Raw genomic sequence first — 22,749 nt, forward strand, 5'->3', positions numbered from 1 at the left:
TGTACGCGCATCCAGACACAGATGTCTCGAGGGGGATGCAAAGCACATGGTTTTTACTGACTGACTGTAAGGAGCCAATCAGATGACGCATTACTGGCAGGGCCCAGCCAGGGCAGCCAATCAGCTGTCAGCAAGCCTGCTGCTGCACGGTTGTGTGTGTGTGTGTGTGTGTGTGTGTGTGTGTGTGTGTGTGTGTGTGTGTGTGTGTGTGTGTGTGTGTGTGTGTGTGTGTGGCAGCAGTTGGCTCAGGTTCATCGTGAACAGGAGGAACCCAAAGCTGACACGAATGGCTGTTGGCTTTGAAGTCTGTGAATGAGTCTGTCCCAAGGTCAGAGTGGGATGTCGTCGACACGGCGGGTTCACGTCTCTTCTGACAAGCTCCCCCTCAAACCCTCGAGGCCTTTCTCTCTGTGGCCTGACATGTGCCTTTGAGCAAGGCTCTCCATCCCCACGTATGGAGGGAGGTAAACAGATGACTTGTTCCACTGTTTTAAAGGATGTGACATGTCACTGGATTTGACATACCATGATACTATGTGGGGTACTTATAATCTTATTCTCGCATACTCAATAATATCGTAGATATTGGAAAGCACAGTTTGTAAGAACAGCGGCCGTGTGCATTCTTTATTTACTAAAAGTAAATAAAGAATGCAATTTTCAAAGCAGTGACACCAGCACTCTGACATTAGTGTCCTTGATTTTGTCATTTCCACTTTGACCTATATATTGAATATTGACACGTTTTATTTCAGCAGTGGAGGTTTTGTTTGACGTGTTTGGTCCAACAGTTTAGCTGGACACGCGTGTGTGTGTGTGTGTGTGTGTGTGTGCCACAATAGTAGGACACAAGTAGCTGTTTAGTGCTGTGATCTAATGACCATTGATTGGCTGTGAGCTGCAGTTCAAACGTGCACGGCTGAAGGTCAGAGAGGCAGATGGCAGGAACTATAAGTTTAAGAGCCGAGCGATCGTTCATCACGATGTAATCGTCATCAAATCAAATATCGGGACGTGTATTATATTATTAACAATAACAACCACATGCTAACTCAAATTTATCAGAAAATTTGATTATTTTTTACTGAGAAAATACTCAGAACTTTTAATTTGGGGGGTATTTAAAATACAAAAATATATATAAAAACCATGTGGTTATTTCATATATACTATTTATTTTATTATGCTATGTATAAACATGCTATATTGTGATATATATTGTTATATGCAATAACAATTTTTGCCTTATTTTAATTTTTTTTAAAGGTCACATGTCATTCCCATAACCATGTGGTTATTTCATTTATACTATTTATTTAATTATGCTATATATAAACATGCTATATTGTGATATATATTGTTATATGCAATAACTATGTTTGCCCTATTTGATGTGTTTTTTTTTTAAAGGTCACATGTCATTCCCGGGCTTTATATTTAATATCAGCACATCATAGAAAGTCTCGTCTGAATAGTTTCCTTCATTATTTAATCAAAAAATGAACCTCCTCTCGTTTATACATCATCACACATCAAATGGAGAGAAAGCTCCTCGCTTCATAAACACGTCTAATCCTTTATCGCTTTTCCTTTTTTTCAATTACAGAGGAAGTCAAAAAGCTCGACACCGTCGGCTTCAGTCTGTTTCTCTATTCGTCAAAATCAGACGTAACAGTTTAATTTATCTCTGTGGAGAAGGTTGGAGGTGAATCAAATGTTAATTTCATTCATTAACTTTTTGTATTACCACCCTATAAAACTAACTCAATGCACTTTTATTACACATATACAGGTAATTCACAATCAACTTATATTACAGTTACTGTTTAGGAACTCCGACCTGAAATAAATGAACACTGATCCCTCTATAGACCAATCAGCCAGAAGATTGGCTATTTCTATATAGTTATTCTTAAGGCTCGTCATCAGCGGCAACTAGCGGACCCGGATCTGGCTTTGACCTTTGACCTGCAGTTGGAAAGGAAAGATCTTTATGTAAATATGTATAAAATGAGCATCATCTAAAAATCTGCACATGCAATGTCAATTATCTGAAAGACATCTGTAAATGTCTAATTGATGACGACTTTCAATTTAAGAGGAGGTTTGATTCCGGCGCTCGGCAACAATACCACTTTTGTCCACAGGGGGCGCCAGAATCAACAATACATGAAAGTAGATAAATGCACATCTAGGTCACCGCTGTGGCTAAGTGGCTAAAGAGGAAGCCTCGCCCAGCTGCGGACAGATGGCGGCCTTGTCCGTTGACCCGTGACGTGATGGTAAAGTGGCCCCGCCCCCCCCCCCCGCGGCGGCCCTCCCACCACCGCCACCAACCATTTGCGTGGTTCAAAGTGTTTCATGATTCTCTGACAGCGCAGCGTGGGCTCCAATCGATCCGTGCATCACCGCCGCCGCCCGCCGATAGCAGCGCTCGGCGGTCTGACCCAAATGAAAACCGACATTAATAACATGCTGAATTAATGGCGGACGGGAGCGACCACGTGGAGGGGCAACCGTCTCGTGGTGAACGTGAACGCATCGATTCTTCTCGCGCTTAAATGCGTGTTTTTTCTCGGAGGAACACGCGTCAAAGGACTCTGTGAACTCATCGTGTCGTGCATCTGGTGCCCAGACATGAATCCACATAGCGAGGTTTATGGCGTTGCCTTTAATGCCCTCCAGCTGTACGGGAGACTCATGACTATCAGGAGGGTCGGGTTTCTCTCGCGCTGCACAGCTGCTTTGGAGGCGCACAGGTGTGCTTTCTCTTTTCTTTTTTTACGTTTCCTTTCCGGAGATGTCACGGCGCTTCATAAATCACCACCGTGAATATGTTTACCTGAGTAATGGATCAAGTGACTGTGTCTATGTGACAGATGAAAGCAGAGTGAATAACATATGGGAGTTAATACAAGACTCGCATTCATCAGGCGGTCACTTACGTAACTCTCAGTAAATTATGAATTTGCTGTTAATCTGCTGGATGTGTAAAAAATAAATAAAAAGGCCCTTCTGCCAACACGTTAACCATTCACCCTTTATTCGCCGAGGAACCAAATATGGTAACTTCTTTTATTTTACAACAAACGGGGAATAAACCAAATATGGTAACTTATTATATTTTACTACAAACAGGCAAGGAACCAAATATGGTAACTTATTATATTTTATCACAAACGGGGAATAAACCAAAATATGGTAACTTATTATATTTTACGACAAACAGGCAAGGAACCAAATATGGTAACTTATATTTGATCACAAACGGGGAATAAACCAAATATGGTAACTTATTATATTTTACTACAAACAGGCAAGGAACCAAATATGGTAACTTATATTTGATCACAAATGGACGAGGAATCAAATATGGTAACTTATGTATTTTTTTTATCACAAACGGACGAGGAACCAAATATGGTAAGCCAGGAACCAAATTAATTAATACAAATATATATATATATATATATTAATATATTCATGTTTTATATGAACATTTTTGCCCGTTTCAATCTGCTGGTTATGCAAAACACAACGAAATGAAACAAATAAATACATAGATACAAGTTTACTTTATTGTTATCTATTGTTAAAATACAAATTGTACGCCGGCAACTTGGAAAAACAATCTTCAAGATGAACAGGAAGTACTCGAGTGTAAACTTTATTTTAACGCAGCAACATTTTGGTCAAATCCGGCATCAACATCTATGTAATGTATATAAGTCCACAAATAAAATGATATCCAATCGCTCTGGAAAGGAAAAATCTTCAGGCAACATGACACGATTTTGTCTTTTCTTTTTTTCCGTCCGGAGAGAGGAGCGTTGACCAATCCCGTTTGAGTTGGATGAACTCATTTGGTTACGTTGGGGCGATGCAAAGCACCAGCTTGTGTTTATAAGATCGAGGTTTGAACACTGTAGTAATAAATTTAAAAAACGGACTTTGTGCAGAACCAGAAGGTCGTGCCTTGCGGGCCGGAGGAGATGCATTCAGATAAGGCCACTGAGAATAATCCAGGGTAAGGTAAGGGTCAGTGTCGGAGGATTTAATCTATTCATCGTAAAACGATTTATAATCCGTGACGTAAAATAGTCTCTCGTCGTTTGTGTTGTCGCATGTGGTCCGGTGTCGGGGGGGGGGGGGGTCACATTACATTACATTACATTATATAACATTATATAACATTACATTACATTACGTTACATTACAATACATAACATTCAATGTCCAAAGCGACTTACAATAGTTGCATCAACCACGACTACAAACTCAGAAAAACAAGAATCAAGAAAGTAATATGTTTTCAAGAAAGCCAAACAACAACAAAACACAAGTAATACTATAAGTAATACTATAAGTAATACTATAAGTAAGTGCCATTAAAGTGCTCATATCTTGTTTTTTTTCACGTGTCCCGTCTCCGTTGGGGAACCCTGTGTAAAGTAAAGCTGATGCACACACACGCGTCTGCTTGTGTGTGTGTTTGAGAGAGAGAGAGAGAGAGAGAGGGGTAATCAAATCTGTGTGAATGAGTGGGGGGAATCCCCCCCCCTCCCCCACCCCCTGGATCTCCTCCTCCAGCTCCTATCGGCGCGCGGCGTAATTAAAACGCAGATTTATTTTTCGCAGCCTGAAATACGACCCGCGGGCCCGGGAGGCGGAGCTTAACCGAGGAGACGAGGAGACGTCAAGGGCCCGTTGGCCTCCTCCTCGAGTCACGCCTCTCTTTCAGGCCCCAGTTTTAGGGACGCCCCTCCAGCATCTCCTATCGAGAGTCAGTGAACTCGTTAAAGCTCGAGGGCTCATTTCTCATTTGTTGTCGTCTCTCAATTTGAAAAATTGGAACAAATCAAGAGAGAAAAGGGGGAGAAAAAGAAGAGTTGAAATGTTGTTTATGTCTTGAAATGGAAAATAGTTGCAAAAGTGCAGGAAAAACTTCCATGAGATGAAATAAAGTGAAGAAGTGAAGAAGTGAAGAAGTGAAGTGATGAAGACGACATGACAAAGGTCAAAGGGCACGGCTCAGGAAGCTCCATTAAACATGTCTGTCTTCTCGTCTCTCCCACACACACACACACACACACACACACACACACACACACAGACACACTCACACAGTCACACACACAGACACTCACACACAAACACAGACACTCACACAGACACACACACACATAGACACACACAATCACACTCACACACACAAACACAGACACTCACACACTAACACAGACACTCACACACACACACATATAGACACACACAATCACACTCACACACACAAACACAGACACTCACACACAAACACAGACACACACACATAGACACACACAAACACACAGACACACAAACTAGAGAGAAAACTAGATCCATCTGATCTTCATCAGGTCTTCATCAGGTCTTCATCTTTCGTTTCTTTACACGTTTAATATCTTTCGTTCTTTACAGGGATTTTACAGTTTTTCTCAATTGATTACACACAAAAACTGGAACTTATAACCCAATGACCACAACCTGTAACTCATGTGCCAACTCCCTAAACCAATTCCGCTAAACTATAAGCACAAGTATCTGCTTTAGACACAGATTTCAATTGTTAACCACACTTTCTTCAAAACACTAAACACCATCCTCTCTACTTTGCACACTTCATCAATGCCAAAACCTCCTCGTGTCCAGACAGAACACACTGCTGTTATAACCCTAACCCTGTTCTCTGCTGTTATAACCCTAACCCTGTTCAATGCCTCACCTCCTCGTGTCCAGACAGAACACACTGCTGTTATAACCCTAACCCTGTTCTCTGCTGTTATAACCCTAACCCTGTTCAATGCCTCACCTCCTCGTGTTCAGACAGAACACACTGCTGTTCAATTGGCAAAACTTACATTTCCACGGCTGTTGTGCAATTTGGAATCAAGGCTTTGGCAATATAAAGAGGTGACCTGACCTCCTGATTTGAAGAAGAATGGATGAAAACATGGAAGTTAGAGGAGACCAGAGAGGCAGAGGAGTATGTTTGTTGTCCTTTTTTATTTACACTTTTCTTTCTTTTGTTGTTGACTGTAGTGGTCTATTTTCTATTGTTTGTTCTGTGAAAAAAATTGAAAAAAGAAAGAAACATTTTTGTTGTATATTTGTGTGTTGTTTTATATTTTGAGTTAAAACATTATACATTTACAATATTTTACAACAGGAGAAAGCGTACAGTACCACTGGACATGAAAAGGCATAATGCTCCTGATGAGGCCTTCATGCTGGTGTTTTCCCATTTCATCGTAGTGTTTTCCATTGAGCACATCAGTGTTACAGTTTTTTCCGATTGCTAAATGACAGTGGGCACAACTGGAGTCACATGTGCAAAACTCTAACTACAGTCTGCACGACCAACAGTCACCTGAGCTAAACAGTTCACATCACCTGCAAAACTCATTCCAAGCAACACAACTCTTAACTAGGGCTGGGCAACGATTAAAATGTTTAATCGCGATTAATCGCATGATTTCCCTGATTAATCGCGATTAATACATTATATATCATAAAATCAATAATTCATTCAAAAGTAGTGTATAGCGCACTTCTATTTGAAATGTTCTTCCATATGAATGAAAGTGCCATAACATGTGTTGTCCCTGTTAGAGTGAGACACCAGAAAACACTTTCAGTGCAGTTTATCAATTCCTAGAACTTGACACTTATTTTAAATGTTCTGCCATATGAACTAAAGTGCCATAAAATCTGTCAGGACATTGTCAAATGCACTGTTATGCAGAGACACTGTGACAGAACGCTGGAGACTGAAGCAGGGACATGATCAAAGGCAGTCGTCTCGCAGCAGCGATCATCTATGGTGCTCTATCTGCTCAGTGTGGTGACTTTATTTGTCACATTCCACTGCTGTGCAACTTCAGTAAAGTGTCCCGCGTTTCAGCATCATGTGTCTCCTCTGTTTTCATCAGTCAGGGCATGTGAATGCAGCGCCCACTTCTCATCAATATAATGCACAGTCACTCCGAGGTCATTGTGGTTACAGAGTGATGTCCAGTAGGGTGACCAGATTTGAGTTTGTGAAAAAGAGGACACTTCGTCTGGGGGGGGCTGAGATTAAACATCTCTCTTGTTCTGCCTGTTTTGTGATATACATGCCTAAAAGGTGCCTAATATTTCTAGACTGAAATAATATCGGCATTATAATTATTATAACTATGAGGATTTTTTAGTTGCCTATTTTGTGGAGCCCCCTCAGGACTTTGTGCCCTCGCTGGCCAGCGTAGTGCGCTATGGGACGCTGGTTGTAGTGTATAGCATGCCGCACAAACAACAATGACCTAGTGGAGGTGGCAAGGTGCTCCGTGTTGCCAGATTGGAGATGGTGAAGTATCGTACCAAAGGCTCAAAATGGTTGTATTTGGAGGATAATTATCGTGTATCTGGCAACCCTGAGATCGGTCGACCAATGACTGTCCTCTAAACCGTCAGAGCTCAGAACCATTTCCAAAACTTGTCAGGGGTAAATACGAGTTTATGAAAACCCAGAGAAAAACAAATATCCTACGAAGCAAAATCCCGGACGTTTTTGGAATCCCTGCGGACGCATTTTTAGGGCTCAAAAGCAGGACATGTCCGGGGAAAACTGGACGTCTGGTCACCCGATGTCCAGTCGTCCCCAGTGAGAGCAACAGGGTGCACGTTGTGAAGCTGTCGCTTTTGCAGTCCTCTCCTTTTCATACAACTCGTGTATTCTCCGTGTGATGTGTGTCTTGAGGGCGTCTCATACCTGCCGTCATTTGTTGAGATTCTTTTTCCCCCACAAATACTCTGACTTTATGATGTTATGTCCATTGTTTTGTCGTCTGCATTGTTTATAGTCCTCTAGGTGTTATGTCTATGTATTTTCTTTTGTCTAAAAAAATTATTTAAAAAATAAATAAAAAAATATGTTAAAAAAATAAAAATAAAAAACATGCGTTAATGCGCGATAAAATAATTGTCGGCGTTAATTAAGTGCTGCGTTAACGCACGATTAACGCGTTAACGTGCCCAGCCCTACTCTTAACACATGGCTCAAAACACGTTCAGTGCAGCCAAACACTCTGCACAGCCCTCACTGAGGTAACACACACTGTCACTCAGAACACACTGAGGTAACACACACTGTCACTCAGAACACACTGAGAGTAAAAACACTAGCATCAAACACCAATACAGAAAATACTGTATTGGTGAGACCGTCGCGGCAACTCCGGAGATGTGTCGCTCTTTTAGTTTTTGTGTTTATTTTTAATATTTTCTTTGCCACAAACACATCGGCACTAACAACATACGACCGCAGCACACTTTTGGACATAAACTTTTGCAAAACAAGGGTTTTGTCCACTTTTCCATCGATCCAGCGTGGCGGCAGAGATTATGCGGCGAACCACAACAACAACAGTGGAGCCGCTACTACGGGGCAGCGAAAACATCGAGGGAAGCGGGCGGAATTCGGAACAGACTGAGAGTTCAAGCCCACCGTCCACCTTTGCCCAGCATCCTTCTTGCTAACGTCCAGTCTCTGGAAAATAAGATGGATGATTTTAGGGCAAGGATCAGATTCCAACGGGACATGCGGATTGTAACATCTTTTGTCTGCGGAAACTTGGCTGACCCGCTGGTGCGGATCGAGTCATATGCCCAACCGAGTCCTTCTCTGTTTTCCGTGCAGACAGAACGGAAGAGTCTGGTAAATCTAAGGGTGGAGGGTTTGCTTCATGACAAACAACATGTGGTGTGACCCCAAGAACATTAAGACTCTTTCTCGTTCCTGCTCGCGAACCTGGAACATCTGACGATCTCATGCCGTCCATTCTACCTTCCCGGGAGTTCAGCTCGGTCATCACCACAGCCGTCTACATTCCACCACAAGCGGACACCGGCGTAGCACTATCGGACCTACATGATGTGTTATGTCGGCATCAGAACAAGTATCCCGGCGGCTGTGGTGGTGGCTGGGGACTTTAATAGGGCAAACCTAAAAAGTCATGCGAACTTTCACCAGCACATTACGTGTGCTACCAGAGGAAAGAACGTTGGACCACTGCTATCGCCATTCAAGAGAGGCTACAAGGCTGTCTCTCTCCCTCCGTTAAAAATCGGACCATGCCGCCATTTTCTTGCTTCGAGTACGGCAAAGATCGCGGGAAGCGGTAGTGACGAGGCGTAAGCGGTGGTCTGACCAATCAGAGGCTGAGCTACAGGGCGCTCTGCGTGTCGTCGACTGGGACATGATCCAATCCAGTTCCAGTGGCGTCAGCGAGTCTTGAGTAGCAATGAGCCTCATAGCAACGCTAACGGACACCATCGTCCCCACGGTAAAGTTAGGGTCTTTCCTAACCAAAAGCCGTGGGTTGATAGATCCATCCGTGAAGCAGTGAGCGCCCGTACTGCTGCCTATAACTCCGGTCTTGTATCCGGCAACATGGACGAGTACAAGGCAGCGGTCTATGGACTGAGGAGGCGGTGAAGGACGCCAAAAGGAGGTACCGAGACAGAGTGGAATCACAGATGGAGCAGCGCGACACCAGGCGCCTATGGCAGGGGCTACGGACTATCACAAACTACCAGAGCAGACCCGCGCAATGGTGAGTGCCGGCGCATCCCTAGCGGACGACCTGAACTCATTTTATGCACGGTTTGAGGCTAGCAACAACAGCGCTAGCTCGCGGCTAACAACAACACCGTTAAGCGTAGCGAGGTGAGTTCTACCGCTGGGATGAACACACTCTCTGTGACCGAGCACAGTGTGAGGAGGGCTCTGTTGAGGGTGAACACCAGGAAAGCTGCAGGTCCAGATGGCATATCTGGGCGGTACTGAAGACCTGTGCTAACCAGCTAGCTCCAGTGTTCACCACAATATTCAACCTCTCCTGGCTGAGTCCGTGGTCCCCGCCTGCTTCAAGAGATCCACTATTGTCCCTGTGCCCAGAATGCTTCTCCAGCATGTATGAATGACTACCGACGGTGGCCCTCACCTCGGTGGTCATGAAATGCTGAGAGGCTGATAAAGGACTACATCTGCGCCTTCCTCCCTTCCTCCATGGACCCGCTGCAGTGTGCTTATCGCCCGAACAGATCCACGGGTGATGCTGTCTCCCAGGTTCTGCACACCACACTCTCTCATCTGGACAGCCAGAGGGGGCTATGTGAGACTACTGTTCATTGATTATAGTTCAGCTTTCAACACCATAGTCCCTCCAGACTGGCCGGCAAGCTGATTGAGCTGGGACTGAACACGCCGGTGTGTGCTTGGATCCTGGACTTCCTGACGGCCAGGCCACAGGTGGTCAGGGTGGGCAGACACACCTCCAAATCCCTCACCCTGAACACAGGATCCCCCAGGGTTGCGTCCTCAGCCCCTACTGTACTCCCTGTACACACATGACTGTGTGGCCAGGTTCAGCTCAACACCATCATCAAGTTTGCGGATGACACAGTGGTGGTGGGCCTGATCTCCGACAACGACGAGAAGGCCTACCTGGAGGAAGTTGCTGATCTGTCACTCTGGTGCCAGGACAACAGCCTCATCATGAATGTCACCAAAACTAAGGAGCTGATTGTGGACTTTGGGAGGTACAACAACAGAGGACGTACTCACCACTGGGGATTAACAGGACTACTGTGGAGAGGGTGGCGGTATAAATACCTGGGAGTCCACATCACCGAGGATCTGACATGGTCAACAAACACAGACACTCTGGTGAGAAAGGCAAGGCAGCGCCTCTACCACCTCAGGCAGCTGAGGAAATTTAAAGTTCCCAGAGGATCCTTCAGTCCTTCTACTCTGGAGCTGTAGAGGCGTCCTGACAGGAAGCATCACAGCCTGGTTTGGCAACTGCTCCGCTCAGGACAGGAAGGCTCTGCAGAGAGTAGTGCGTTCGGCTGAGCGCACTATTGAACTACACTCCCACCCTGCAGGACTTGTACACCAGGAGGTGCAGAACCAGAGCCGGCAGGATCATGAAGGATCCTCACCACCAACAACAGACTGTTTCAGCTGCTGCGGTCAGGCAGGCGCCTCCGTGATCACGCTGCAAGAACAGAGACTGAGACGGAGTTTCTTTCCTCAGGCCATCAGGATTGTGAACTCCGACCTCACCAGGACCCCCACATAGACCCACACAACTGCCCCTCTTAGGCACACACACACACACACACTTACTGTAAATATTGTGTTGTTTTTTATTTGTAAATAGTGTGTACTTGTTGCCCTTGCACATTCCTGCTGAGCATTGCCACTTTCATTTCACTGCACACCCTGTGTGTGTATGTGACAAATAAAACATCTTGAATCTTGAATCTTGAATCTTGAATCTACTAACTTTTCATCTTTACAGTTTGAACAATTTCAGTGACTTCAAACAAAGTCATATTTTCTTCAAAGAAAAGAGTGACATTCTTTCACATGATTCATTACATTTTTTAGAACATAACAATTCTTTAAGGTAAATTAAAATTAGCAGTTTTCTTCAATAGTCTGTAGTAATTTACGGAATTACAGTAATGAGAAGAAAAAAAAGGTAGAAACTAAAAGTACATAATTCAAACAAATAATTGAGGGGCTAATCCTGCCTCTCTCTAGCATCAGGCCACATGTTGTCATCAACATCACATATCATGTTCTCTCTTGCCACCTGGGAAGAACCTTCTGGAGGGCCTTATCCATCCCTGGCAGTCCTCTGGACTCGTGTCCTCACATCCGGCACGCATGGCTTCCAAAAGAGACATTTGGTCATGTGGGTGGTGACCAAACACTTTTGTTGCAGCCTCAACCCTCACCCTGCCTCTCTCAATGAGACCATAGTTCACGACATGTTCTATAAGTGGAGCCCTTATTTCACCTGAAATAACAGCTCTTTGTCTTCCTCCACTCATCCGCCCTCTCCCTGCCTCCCTTCTCCCTCCACGAACCCGTCTTCCTTGTTCCATTTCCAAAATGAGTCTTTCTGAGCTCTACCTATATATACTGTAATATATATCTATATATATATATATATGTGTGTGTGTTCACTAACAAGTCTAAAACAAGACACCTGCTTAGCATTTCAGCTGAAATTGCAATCAGCAGTGTTTGAAAGGCACAAGGCTGAAATCTATTCCGTTTTGAATGTGTGGTTCACAGTTTGGACAGCAGTGTGTTAGCATTTGAACAAAGTGCTGTAGATCCACAGTGTTGTGCAGGTTGTGGTTAAAGTCATGGGATAAGTGTTAGAGTTTTGAAAACTGTGTTCAAGCAATGAAAAACAAACTAGAGTTTGGTCCACATGAACTGCTGCTGTGACTGTAGTTAGAGTTTTGCACATGTGACTCCAGTTGTGCCCGCTGTCGTTTAGCAAATGAAAAAAACTGTAAATCGATGCTTATAATGTCTACTCAAATAATGGGCTGTGTTTGTCATTTGAAAACAAAATACCCTTTTGAGGTGACATAACACTGTTTTGAAAGCAAAGTTGCATTTTGCAGGAGATATAAAGGGTTTTGCATTGTGTGTGAGTGGTTTTGGGATTTGTGTTTAGAGTTTTGAGAAAACGAGGCATGCTTTCAAAAAATGTGTTTAAGCAATCGAGAAAACCTGTAATAAAGGCGAATACAAAAGTCCATATAAAAAACGAGATATGAGTTTACAGTTAATTACAATTCCTCCCCCGATTGGTTGACGCCGTTTTGTTGAGATCAGGCTTACTGAGAGAGAGAGAGAGAGAGAGAGGGAGAGAGAGAGGTGGATGGGGGTTGGGTGTTACTGTAAGTGGAGGCTGGATGTCCTGTTCAGCCTCTCCTCTTCTCTCTCTCCAGCTCTCCCCTGTTTCCCTCCCCCTCTCCTCCTGCCAGGCGTTTAACACTCTCTACCTGGATGTCCATCTGTCTCCTCCTCTGACCCTCCACCTTTATCTCCTCCTCTCCTCCTCTCCTCCTCCTCCTCTCCTCCCCATCTGTGACCCCGGACCTGTCAGTCGGCTGCATGTCGCTTTTTTCTTTCTTTTTTCTCCTCTCTTGTACTCAGACAACGACGATTCCTTGTGACAACTAGAATGTGTTGAACACGTCCAGGATATATATATATATATATATATATATAATGTATATATACAGTATATTTGTCAAAAAAGCTTTAATAACAAAAAAAGAGACGAAATGATTGACGACGAAACCAGCTGTCCTATAATCTCTTTTTATCCTTAATGTGTCTGTGTTAATGAAATCTGCCGGCCATGTGCCGTCCTCTTTGTTTACCCATCTTTAAAATGACATCTCCGCCTTCCACCGGTAACCCTGTGTTTAATATGGCACGTTGCTATGAATTATGGATAATTTTCTCAAACAAAGTCTACAGAAATGCAGATTCAGGGTAAGGGGAGAGCAGGACGGGAAGATGGGTGTAAAAGTGACACGACCGACTAAGACTGAAGATATGAATACCAACAGTTCAATTGATGAGCAATAAGTTGGGACTACAGATGAAAAATAGCCTCTTGGCTAACTCTGGCACATTTACTGCAATGTTTTTATCAATGTGCACTGTCCCTTATTAAATAAACTTTTTAAGATAATGTATACATAGAAATATATATATTTAAAATATATATATATATTATAGATTAAATATTTTATATTATATATAATGAATATATTTAATATATATATATATATATATATATATATTAAATATATTATACATTAAATATAATATATAATAAATAGATTTAATATATATGTAAATATATCTTTTTTTATGTTATATTTTTATTTGTATGAAATATTTATCTATATGTATATATAATATTATATATATATATATGTTATATACAGGACTGTCTCAGAAAATTAGAATATTGTGATGAAGTTCTTTATTTTCTGTAATGCAATTAAAAAAACAAAAATGTCATGCATTCTGGATTCATTACAAATCAACTGAAATATTGCAAGCCTTTTATTCTTTTAATATTGCTGATTATGGCTTACAGTTTATGAAAACTCAAATATCCTATCTCTAAATATTAGAATATCATGAAAAAGTATACTAGTAGGGTATTAAACAAATCACTTGAATTGTCTAATTAACTCGAAACACCTGCAAGGGTTTCCTGAGCCTTGACAAACACTCAGCTGTTATAAATCTTTTTTTTTACTTGGTCTGAGGAAATATTAAAATTTTATGAGATAGGATTTTAGAGTTTTCTTAAGCTGTAAGCCATAATCAGCAATATTAAAAGAATAAAAGGCTTGCAATATTTCAGTTGATTTGTAATGAATCCAGAATGCATGACATTTTTGTTTTTTTAATTGCATTACAGAAAATAAAGAACTTTATCACAATATTCTAATTTTCTGAGACAGTCCTGTATATATTTATATATAATATTACATATGTATATATGTTATATATATGTATACTATATACGTAAAGGGCTGAAACAGACATTTTATTGATTTCAACTGTCTTAATTCAATGTTTAAATCTCGGCAACTCCTCCTGGATGAGCGTGCCAAAGGGAATTATGGGAAATGTAGGATCCGGCTTTTTTTGGGGGGGGGGGGGGGCGTGTCCCTGTGCGTGTCCCACCAAATGATGCAACTCACTGCAAGCAGACATCTAGCATCTAGTTTGAAGTCAATATATTTTGCCAGGGTTTAAAAAATATGTGAACTAATAGCACACAGAAAAAAAGACAAAATAAAAATTGGCGAAACGGGCGAGTGACGGGGGGAATAAATTGCGACGTCCACGACCATCACGGAGCGAACCATGTCGACCAATCAATGAAGTGACCTCCTGGCTAAAACAGTGCAGCGGCACAGATGTGAGCGGTTTGAGCTTGAAAGGTTATTATTCTCCAGGGATGAGGATGGACAGCACATACGGGAGGAGGGGCTTATTGGTTAGTGTAGGAGATTAGTGGGTACGGCCACACACACACTTCCTGTTTCTAACTTGTAATCTACGCTTGGATAGACGGAGCTCAGGGAATTTTATTGCACTGTTTAATCCTAATTTATTGTCGATGCATCCTCAGAGATATTCCTCGTGGTTCACATGTCTGATGGCGCCGCGAAAGGTCGCCTCGGTGTGTTGGTGCGCGATGTTTTTTATTGTTTTCGTTTTAAATACTGTTTTCTGCTGGGATTCCCAGAGCTCTTTCACCAGAGAAGAGCTCTTGAACATCAGGGGAACAACTCCAGCGGATTTACTTCCAACGTTTTTAACTTCTGTGGAGTTACTGGACATTTTGTAAAGGTGTGCTCACCTTCCACGTGGTGAAACGCCGCGGAGAGGGAAGCGTTCGGGGCGCTTATGCGGCTACGGAAGCGGGGATCTCGTACAGCGCTGCGGGCATATTTCTCTCAACGTCCGCTCACTGTGCAACAAACTGGACGAACTCCAGCTGCTGGTGGGAGAGACAGAGACTTCTCCTCATCCTCCGTTCTGTGTTTCACGGAATCATGGCTTAGTGGCTCGATACCAGACTCTGCGCTCCAGCTCGCTGGCTTCCAGCTGTTCCGGCGGACGGGTCACGGAGCTCTCCGGTAAAAAAGGGTGGAGAATCTGCTTTTACCTCAACAACGGCTGGTGCAACGACGTAGCGGTGATTCTACAGCACTGTTCGCGGACCTGGAATCTTTATCATTCACTGCAAACCCTTCTACTCCCCCGTGAGTTCGCTTCATTCATCCTGGCGGAGTTTACATGCCGCCGCGAACGTGCACGAGGCACAGCGGACCCTCGCCGAACAGATACGGTGTGTGGGCGGACCTTCCCGGACTCTTTAGTTATTGTACTCGGGATTTTAACAAAGGAAACCTCAGCCACGAACTCCTAAATATAGACAGTTAATTAAATGCCCTACCAGAGAAGAGCATTCTGGACCACTGCTACACAACAATCAGCAGGGCCTATCACGCCGTCCTCGAGCTGCACTGGGAAACTCTGACCACGTCATGGTTCATCTGATTCCCTCATACAGGCAGAGACTAAAGCTCTGCAAACCTGTAGTGAGGAAGTTCAAGAAGTGGACCAGTGTGGCTCTGGAGGATCTACAGGCGTGCTTTGACTGTACTGACTGGGATGTCTTCAGGACTGCTACCAACAGCCTGGATGAGTACACAGAGGCTGTAACTACCATCAGCTTCTGTGAGGACAGCTGTATTCCATCCAGCTCCAGGGTGAGTTATAACAACGACAAACCCTGGTTCACAGCGGAGCTCAGGAAGCTAAGACTGCAGAAGGACCAGGCATTCAGGAGTGGGGACAAGGACCTGTACACAGAGTCCAAATACAGGTTTAGCAAGGCGGTGAGAGATGCTAAACGACTGTACTCTGAGAAACTGCAACAGCAGCTCTCAGCAAACGACTCTGCTTCTGTCTGGAGAGGGCTCAGGCAGATCACCAACTTCAAGCCCAAATCACCCCACTCCATGAACAATGTGCTTCTGGCAGACAGGCTAAATGAGTTCTACTGCCGCTTTGAAAGACAATGGAGCAGTCCTGAGACAATCCCCACAGCCCCACCAACAAGCCACAGACCATCAGCCCACCCCTCCCCCGCCCATCAGGGGCTCACACCTCTGGAGCACCCTCCATCAACTCAGCGACGCCCCTCGTCATCCTGGAGAGAGCCGTCAACAGGCTGTTTAAAAAGCAGAACCCCGCAAAGCAGCGGGCCCGGACTCCGTCTCCCCCTCCACCCTGAAGCACTGTGCTGACCAGCTGTCTCCGGTGTTCACCGACATCTTCAACACCTCCCTGGAGACATGCCACGTTCCAGCCTGCTTCAAGGCCTCCACCATCATCCCCGTCCCCAAAAACCCAAGATCACAGGACTCAATGACTACAGGCCCGTCGCCCTGACCTCTGTGGTCATGAAGTCCTTTGAGCGCTTGGTCCTGTCACACCTCAAGACCATCACCGACCCACTCCTGGACCCCCTGCAGTTCGCCTACAGAGCCAACAGGTCTGCAGACGATGCAGTCAACATGGCCCTTCACTACATCCTCCAGCATCTGGACTCCCGAGGAACCCTCAGGATCCTGTTTGTGGACTTCAGCTCTGCCTTCAATTCCATCATCCGTCCCTGCTGCAGGACAAGCTCTCCCAGCTGCACGTGCCCGACTCCACCTGCAGGTGGATCACAGACTTCCTGACCGACAGGAAGCAGCACGTGAGGCTGGGGAAACACGTCTCAGGCTCCCGGACCACCAGCACGGGTTCCCCCAAGGCTGTGTTCTCTCCCCTCTGCTGTTCTCCCTGTACACCAACAGCTGCACCTCCAGTCACCAGTCCGTCAAGCTCCTAAAGTTCGCGGATGACACCACCCTCATTGGACTCATCTCTGGCGGGGACGAGACCGCCTACAGGTGGAAGACTGACCACCTGGTGACCTGGTGCAGCCAGAACAACCTGGAGCTCAACGCTCTGAAGACAGGGGAGATGGTTGTGGATTTCAGGAGGAATGCAGCCCCACCCGCCCCTCTCATCCTGTGTGACTCCCCCGTCGACGCTGTGGAGTCCTACCGCTTCCTGGGCTCCATCATCTCCCAGGACCTCAAGTGGGAGCTGAACATCGGCTCCATCTCCAAGAAGGCCCAGCAGAGGATGTTCTTCCTGAGGCAGCTGAGGAAATTCAACCTGCCAGGGAAGATGATGGTACAGTTCTGGACGGCCATCGTTGAGTCCATCATCTGCTCCTCCATCACCGTCTGGCACCCTGCAGCCACAGCCAAAGACAAGCGCAGGCTGCAGAGCATCATCCGCTCGGCCGAGAGGGTTATCGGCTGCAATCTGCCTTCCTCCAGGTCCTGTTCACTTCCAGGTCACTGAAGCGGGCCAGAAAGATTGTGCCGACCACTCCCACCCTGGACACTCCCTGTTCGAGTCCCTCCCCCCGGGGAGGAGGCTGCGGTCCATCATGACCACGACCTCCCGCCACACCAATAGCTTTTTCCCGACGGCGGTCGGGCTCATCAATGGGCCCCGGGACTGACTGACTGTCACCCCCAGGACTACCACCTCTTCTTCCACCTTCCTCTCTCCTCCTTCTTCCCGCTCCTTCCTCTTCCTCCTCCTCCCTCTTCCTCCCACTCCTCCTCCCTCCTTGCGTTGATTGTTGTTTGTCATGTCCAAATGTTGCACCTTCCACCAAAAAAAATTCCTCGTTTGTTTGTGAAAACATTCATTCTTTGGCAATAAACCTGTTTCTGATTCTGATTCTGATTCTGATGATTTGGCTCACAGCCAAGTGAGCCAAACAAAGGGATGCACGTCTCCACCTGGGTCCCTGCGAGTGAACATCCAGTAAAAGCTGACAGACTGTGTGTGTGTGTGTGTGTGTGTGTGTGTGTGCGTGTGTGTGCGTGTGTGTGTGTGTGTGTTGTATCCAGAGCTCCACCCAAAGCCCCGGCATGCCAGCCTTTAGATCATATGCGAGAGAAAAGACGGGAGCCATCAGATGAATTAAAATCTGTTGCTCCTCCTCCTCCTGAACCCCCCCCCCCCCCTCCCACAACCCACCCACCCACTCCCCCTCCATGCATCCTCGCCTCGGCCAATCCGGGCAGCCGTGAGGGGAGGAAGGGGGGAGAGAGAGAGAGGGAGAGAGAGAGAGAGGAGGAGAAGGAGGGGGCAGGACCAGCAGCCTCCGGGGCCGGCTGCCCATCGTTCTTATGTCACAGCTGGAAGGGGAGGGGAGGGATGGAGGGGAAGAGGGGGAGGAGGTAATCCAATGAGACACAGAGAGAGGAGAGGTAGTGCGAGGTTGACGCCTCACAGCACCGGGAATCTCTCTCTCTCTCTCTCCATCTCTCTCTCTATCTCTCTCCATCTCTCTCTCTCTCTCTCTCTCTCTCTCTCCATCTCTCTCTCCATCTCTCTCTCCATCTCTCTCTCTCTCTCTCTCTCTCTCTCCATCTCTCTCCATCTCTCTCTCTCTTCCCCCCTCCTGTCTCTGAAGCGTAGAAACCAAAAGACTCTCCTCTCACACTCAGTCTCCTCTGTACGTGGCGGAGAGCTGCTCTCACGTTATTGAAAGCCTCTCCTTCCCCCCCACCCCACCTCCTTCACTTCCTCTTTGATGACCACAGGACCGGGATTATATTCTCGGGGAGGCGGCGGCGGCGGCGGCGTCATCTTTTTTTCCCCGGAGTCATCGTTGTCCTTGCTCTCAGCTCCCGGAGCGCACCGTGTGGCGTCTAGCGGGGAAATAGGTTAGTGTGCCTGTTCGGCGGCGGCCGGCACACAAGAGGTGATCGGATGCGCTGCGCTCGGAGGAGACGAGGAAGAGGAAGAGGAAGGGGGATGCCTTGCTACCGGTAGCCCGGCGAAGAAGGGGAATGCTGGCGCCGCCGAACTCCGACCTTTAGCGAAAGGACGGACACGAGGAAGGAAAGCAACAGATACAGACTTTTTTCTATCTTTCTTCTTCTCTTTGTTTGTTTGTTGCCTCCTTGTTGACCATGGACATCAACCTGCAGTCGCACCGCTTTTACTTCCCCCAGATCTACTGTGCCGAACCGGGGGGGGCGCAGCCGCCGCCGCAGATCACTGAGTTCAAAGTCAGGTAGGCTCCCGAAGGGAAAGGAGTGTTTACGACAGAGCCCACCGGCCCCTGAACGGGGGCAGACACCCATCACGTCTCCCGTTAGCTGCCGTCAGGAAGCAGATGCCTTTCTTTTTTTTAATCCACCCTAAATGCATCCGGAGCCTCGTGATTGTATTATCCTCCAGAGCTGCTGTTGCATGTGTGTGTGTGTGTGTGTGTGTGTGTGAAGCGGCTGGTTGCCCTTGCAGGGGGATGGGGGCTGCATGCAAATGTGTGAGCAAGCTAAAAAAGAAGAAGAAGAAAAAAAAAGTGTGAGGGCTCCTGGGAGAAGCAGAGGGCATCGATGGCCACGTTGTGGGCGGGGGGTGTGTGGGGGGGTGACAGTGCCGCGGTTGTGTTACATCTGCCGTCCCGTGGCCCCGCCGGAGCCCTCTTGTTTAGCCGCCTCTGTGGCTCTTTTGGTCTCCGTGTTTACGCGTCCGTCCGTCTCTCCTCTTCTTCTTCTTCTCTTGCTCTTCCCTCCCGTCCAATCGCCGCCGCTGAAAGTCCTCCGGCTCGTCTCAGGTGTCTCTTTGTCTCGCGGAGACGTGATGGAGGAGCTCGCTGCATCGTAACACATCGGAAACGCAGAAGAAAAAACCCGTACGTTCGCGATCGTCCTCGCTTCTTTTTTTTCGCGTCATCGAGATGTCCTCGTCATCCCGTGTGCGATACGGCGGCCGAGTCCTCCTCTCAACGGCTCTGATTCGTGCAGCTTTAAGAGACTCAGCCAGAGTTTTCTTTACCCGCTAAGCAGCTTTTCGTTTTGGTCGCCGCTCCCGGCCGGAGAAGCTTTACGGGGCCACGGGAGTCTGAGGGCCCGGTTTAGTTCTCCTCGCCACATTACGAACGGCACACCGGCCATTTGATACCCACGTTCGATGTGTGTGATTTAAGCCTCATCAACAATTGTTGAAGTTGGATGAGGTCACGCCTCAGTGACCTGAGAGACGTCCACATCGGCAAACGTCAGGAGGTGTCAGCAAATATCCACGTCCGATGTGTCTGTGTAGACCCGGAAGAAAACGACGACAGTCTCGCACGTATCCGGCTCACACTTCTCGTAAGGGAGGTACACACACACACACACACACACACACACACAGACACGCACACACACAGACACACACACTCACACACAGTCGAGCGTTTGCAGAGATTAAAGAGGTTTAATGTGCGATGCGTTTTCACAGAAACCAATCTGGGCCCTTCAGCTAAATTTATGTCACAGAAATCAGATTCTATGCAGTGAAGACGTATTTAGAGGAGAGAGAGAGAGAGAGAGATTTGACTGAAAACACTGCTGTATCTATTCCTGAGCAGATTAATCACGTGTTTTTCTGCCTGCGACGTGAATTCAGCGCAATTCAAACAGGAAATGAACTCGACTTCACAGCCGCGTCTCTCACCATATTACGAGCAAGGTGATGAGGTCACGAGAGCTGAGAGAGATGGAAGAAGAGGGAGAGAGATTTACAGTTTTTTTCATTTGCTAAACGACAGCGGGCACAACTGGAGTCACATGTGCAAAACTCTAACTACAGTCTGCACAGCAGCAGTTCATGTGGACCAAACTCTAGTTTGTTTTTCATTGCTTGAACACAGTTTTCAAAACTCTAACACTTATCCCATGACTTTAACCACAACCTGCACAACACTGTGGATCTACAGCACTTTGTTCAAATGCTAACACACTGCTGTCAAAACTGTGAACCACACATTCAAAACGGAATAGAGTTCAGCCTTGTGCCTTTCAAACACTGCTGATTGCAATTTCAGCTGAAAGGCTAAGCAGGTGTCTTGTTTTAGACTTGTTAGTGAACACACACATATATATATATATAGATATATATTACAGTATATATAGGTAGAGCTCAGAAAGACTCATTTTGGAAATGGAACAAGGAAGACGGGTTCGTGGAGGGAGAAGGGAGGCAGGGAGAGGGCGGATGAGTGGAGGAAGACAAAGAGCTGTTATTTCAGATGAAATAAGGGCTCCACTTATAGAGCATGTCGTGAACCATGGTCTCTCATTGAGAGAGGCAGGTTGAGGGTTGAGGGTGCAACAAAAGTGTTTGGTCACCACCCACATGACCAAATGTCTCTTTTGGAAGCCATGCGTGCCGGATGTGAGGACACGAGTCCAGAGGACTGCCAGGGATGGATAAGGCCCTCCAGAAGGTTCTTCCCAGGTGGCAAGAGAGAACATGATATGTGATGTTGATGACAACATGTGGCCTGATGCTAGAGAGAGGCAGGATTAGCCCCTCAATTATTTGTTCGAATTACAGCATGTACTTTTAGTTTCTACCTTTTTTTTCTCATTACTGTAATTCCGTAAATTACGACAGACTATTGAAGCAAACTGCTAATTTTCATTTACCTTAAAGAATTGTTATGTTCTAAAAAATTTAAGAATATCACTCTTTCTTTGAAGAAAATATTACTTTGTTTGAAGTCACTGAAATTGTTCAAACTGTAAAGATGAAAAGTTAGTATTTTCTGTATTGGTGTTTGATGCTAGTGATTTTACTCTCAGTGTGTTCTGAGTGACAGTGTGTGTTATCTCAGGGAGGGTTGTGCATAGTGTTTGGCTGCACTGAGCGTGTTTTGAATCATGTGTTAAGAGTTGTGTTGCTTGGAATGAGTTTTGCAGGTGATGTGAAGTGTTTAGCTCAGGTGACTGTTGGTAGTGCAGACTGTAGTTAGAGTTTTGCACATGTGACTCCAGTTGTGCCCGCTGTCGTTTAGCAATCGAAAAAAACTGTAAGAGAGACTGAGATGGAAGGAGAGAGGGCGATAAGAGGGAGGGAAAATAAGAGACATGGGGAGAAGGGGGGGGGGGTGAGGAAAGCAGAGTTTAGCAAAAGGAAGAGAGAGGGGATTGTAAATGTGAGAGCGAAAAGGATGGAGGTGGAATTAGAGGAGGAAGGAGGAGCCGCTGATTGGGAATACCTTTTTTTTAATTTTTTTACGTTTGATGATGGTTTCTGGTGGGGTCTTGGTCTTTAAAAACCCTTCTGCTAGGCATGCTGGGATATCGGCTCCAGCTCGGGCTCCATGGAGACGGAAGTATATAGGTGCCGTTTAGCCAGATAACCATGACAACCGGTGCTTGCCAAATCCATGGGAGCAT

General features: G+C 45.9%; 1 protein-coding gene across 3 annotated transcripts in view; it reads left to right on the top strand.

Annotated features, from left to right (window-relative positions):
- The window catches only part of evlb (Enah/Vasp-like b), a 63,645-nt gene that overhangs the window by 986 nt on the left and 39,910 nt on the right, over positions 1 to 22,749 (top strand). For 2 of the 3 annotated variants that reach the window (XM_056428547.1, XM_056428548.1), the window contains exon 1: positions 19,045 to 19,592. The exons of the other annotated variant lie outside the window; for it this stretch is intronic. In XM_056428547.1, coding sequence (XP_056284522.1) covers positions 19,489 to 19,592 — 104 coding nt within the window. In that variant the 5' untranslated portion in view covers positions 19,045 to 19,488. Of the gene's footprint in view, positions 1 to 19,044; positions 19,593 to 22,749 lie in introns of those variants that run through there. 3 annotated transcript variants of the gene reach the window in all.

This window comes from Pseudoliparis swirei, chromosome 12 (genome assembly GCF_029220125.1).
Source record: "Pseudoliparis swirei isolate HS2019 ecotype Mariana Trench chromosome 12, NWPU_hadal_v1, whole genome shotgun sequence".
In the NCBI taxonomy this organism is placed as follows: domain Eukaryota; kingdom Metazoa; phylum Chordata; class Actinopteri; order Perciformes; family Liparidae; genus Pseudoliparis; species Pseudoliparis swirei.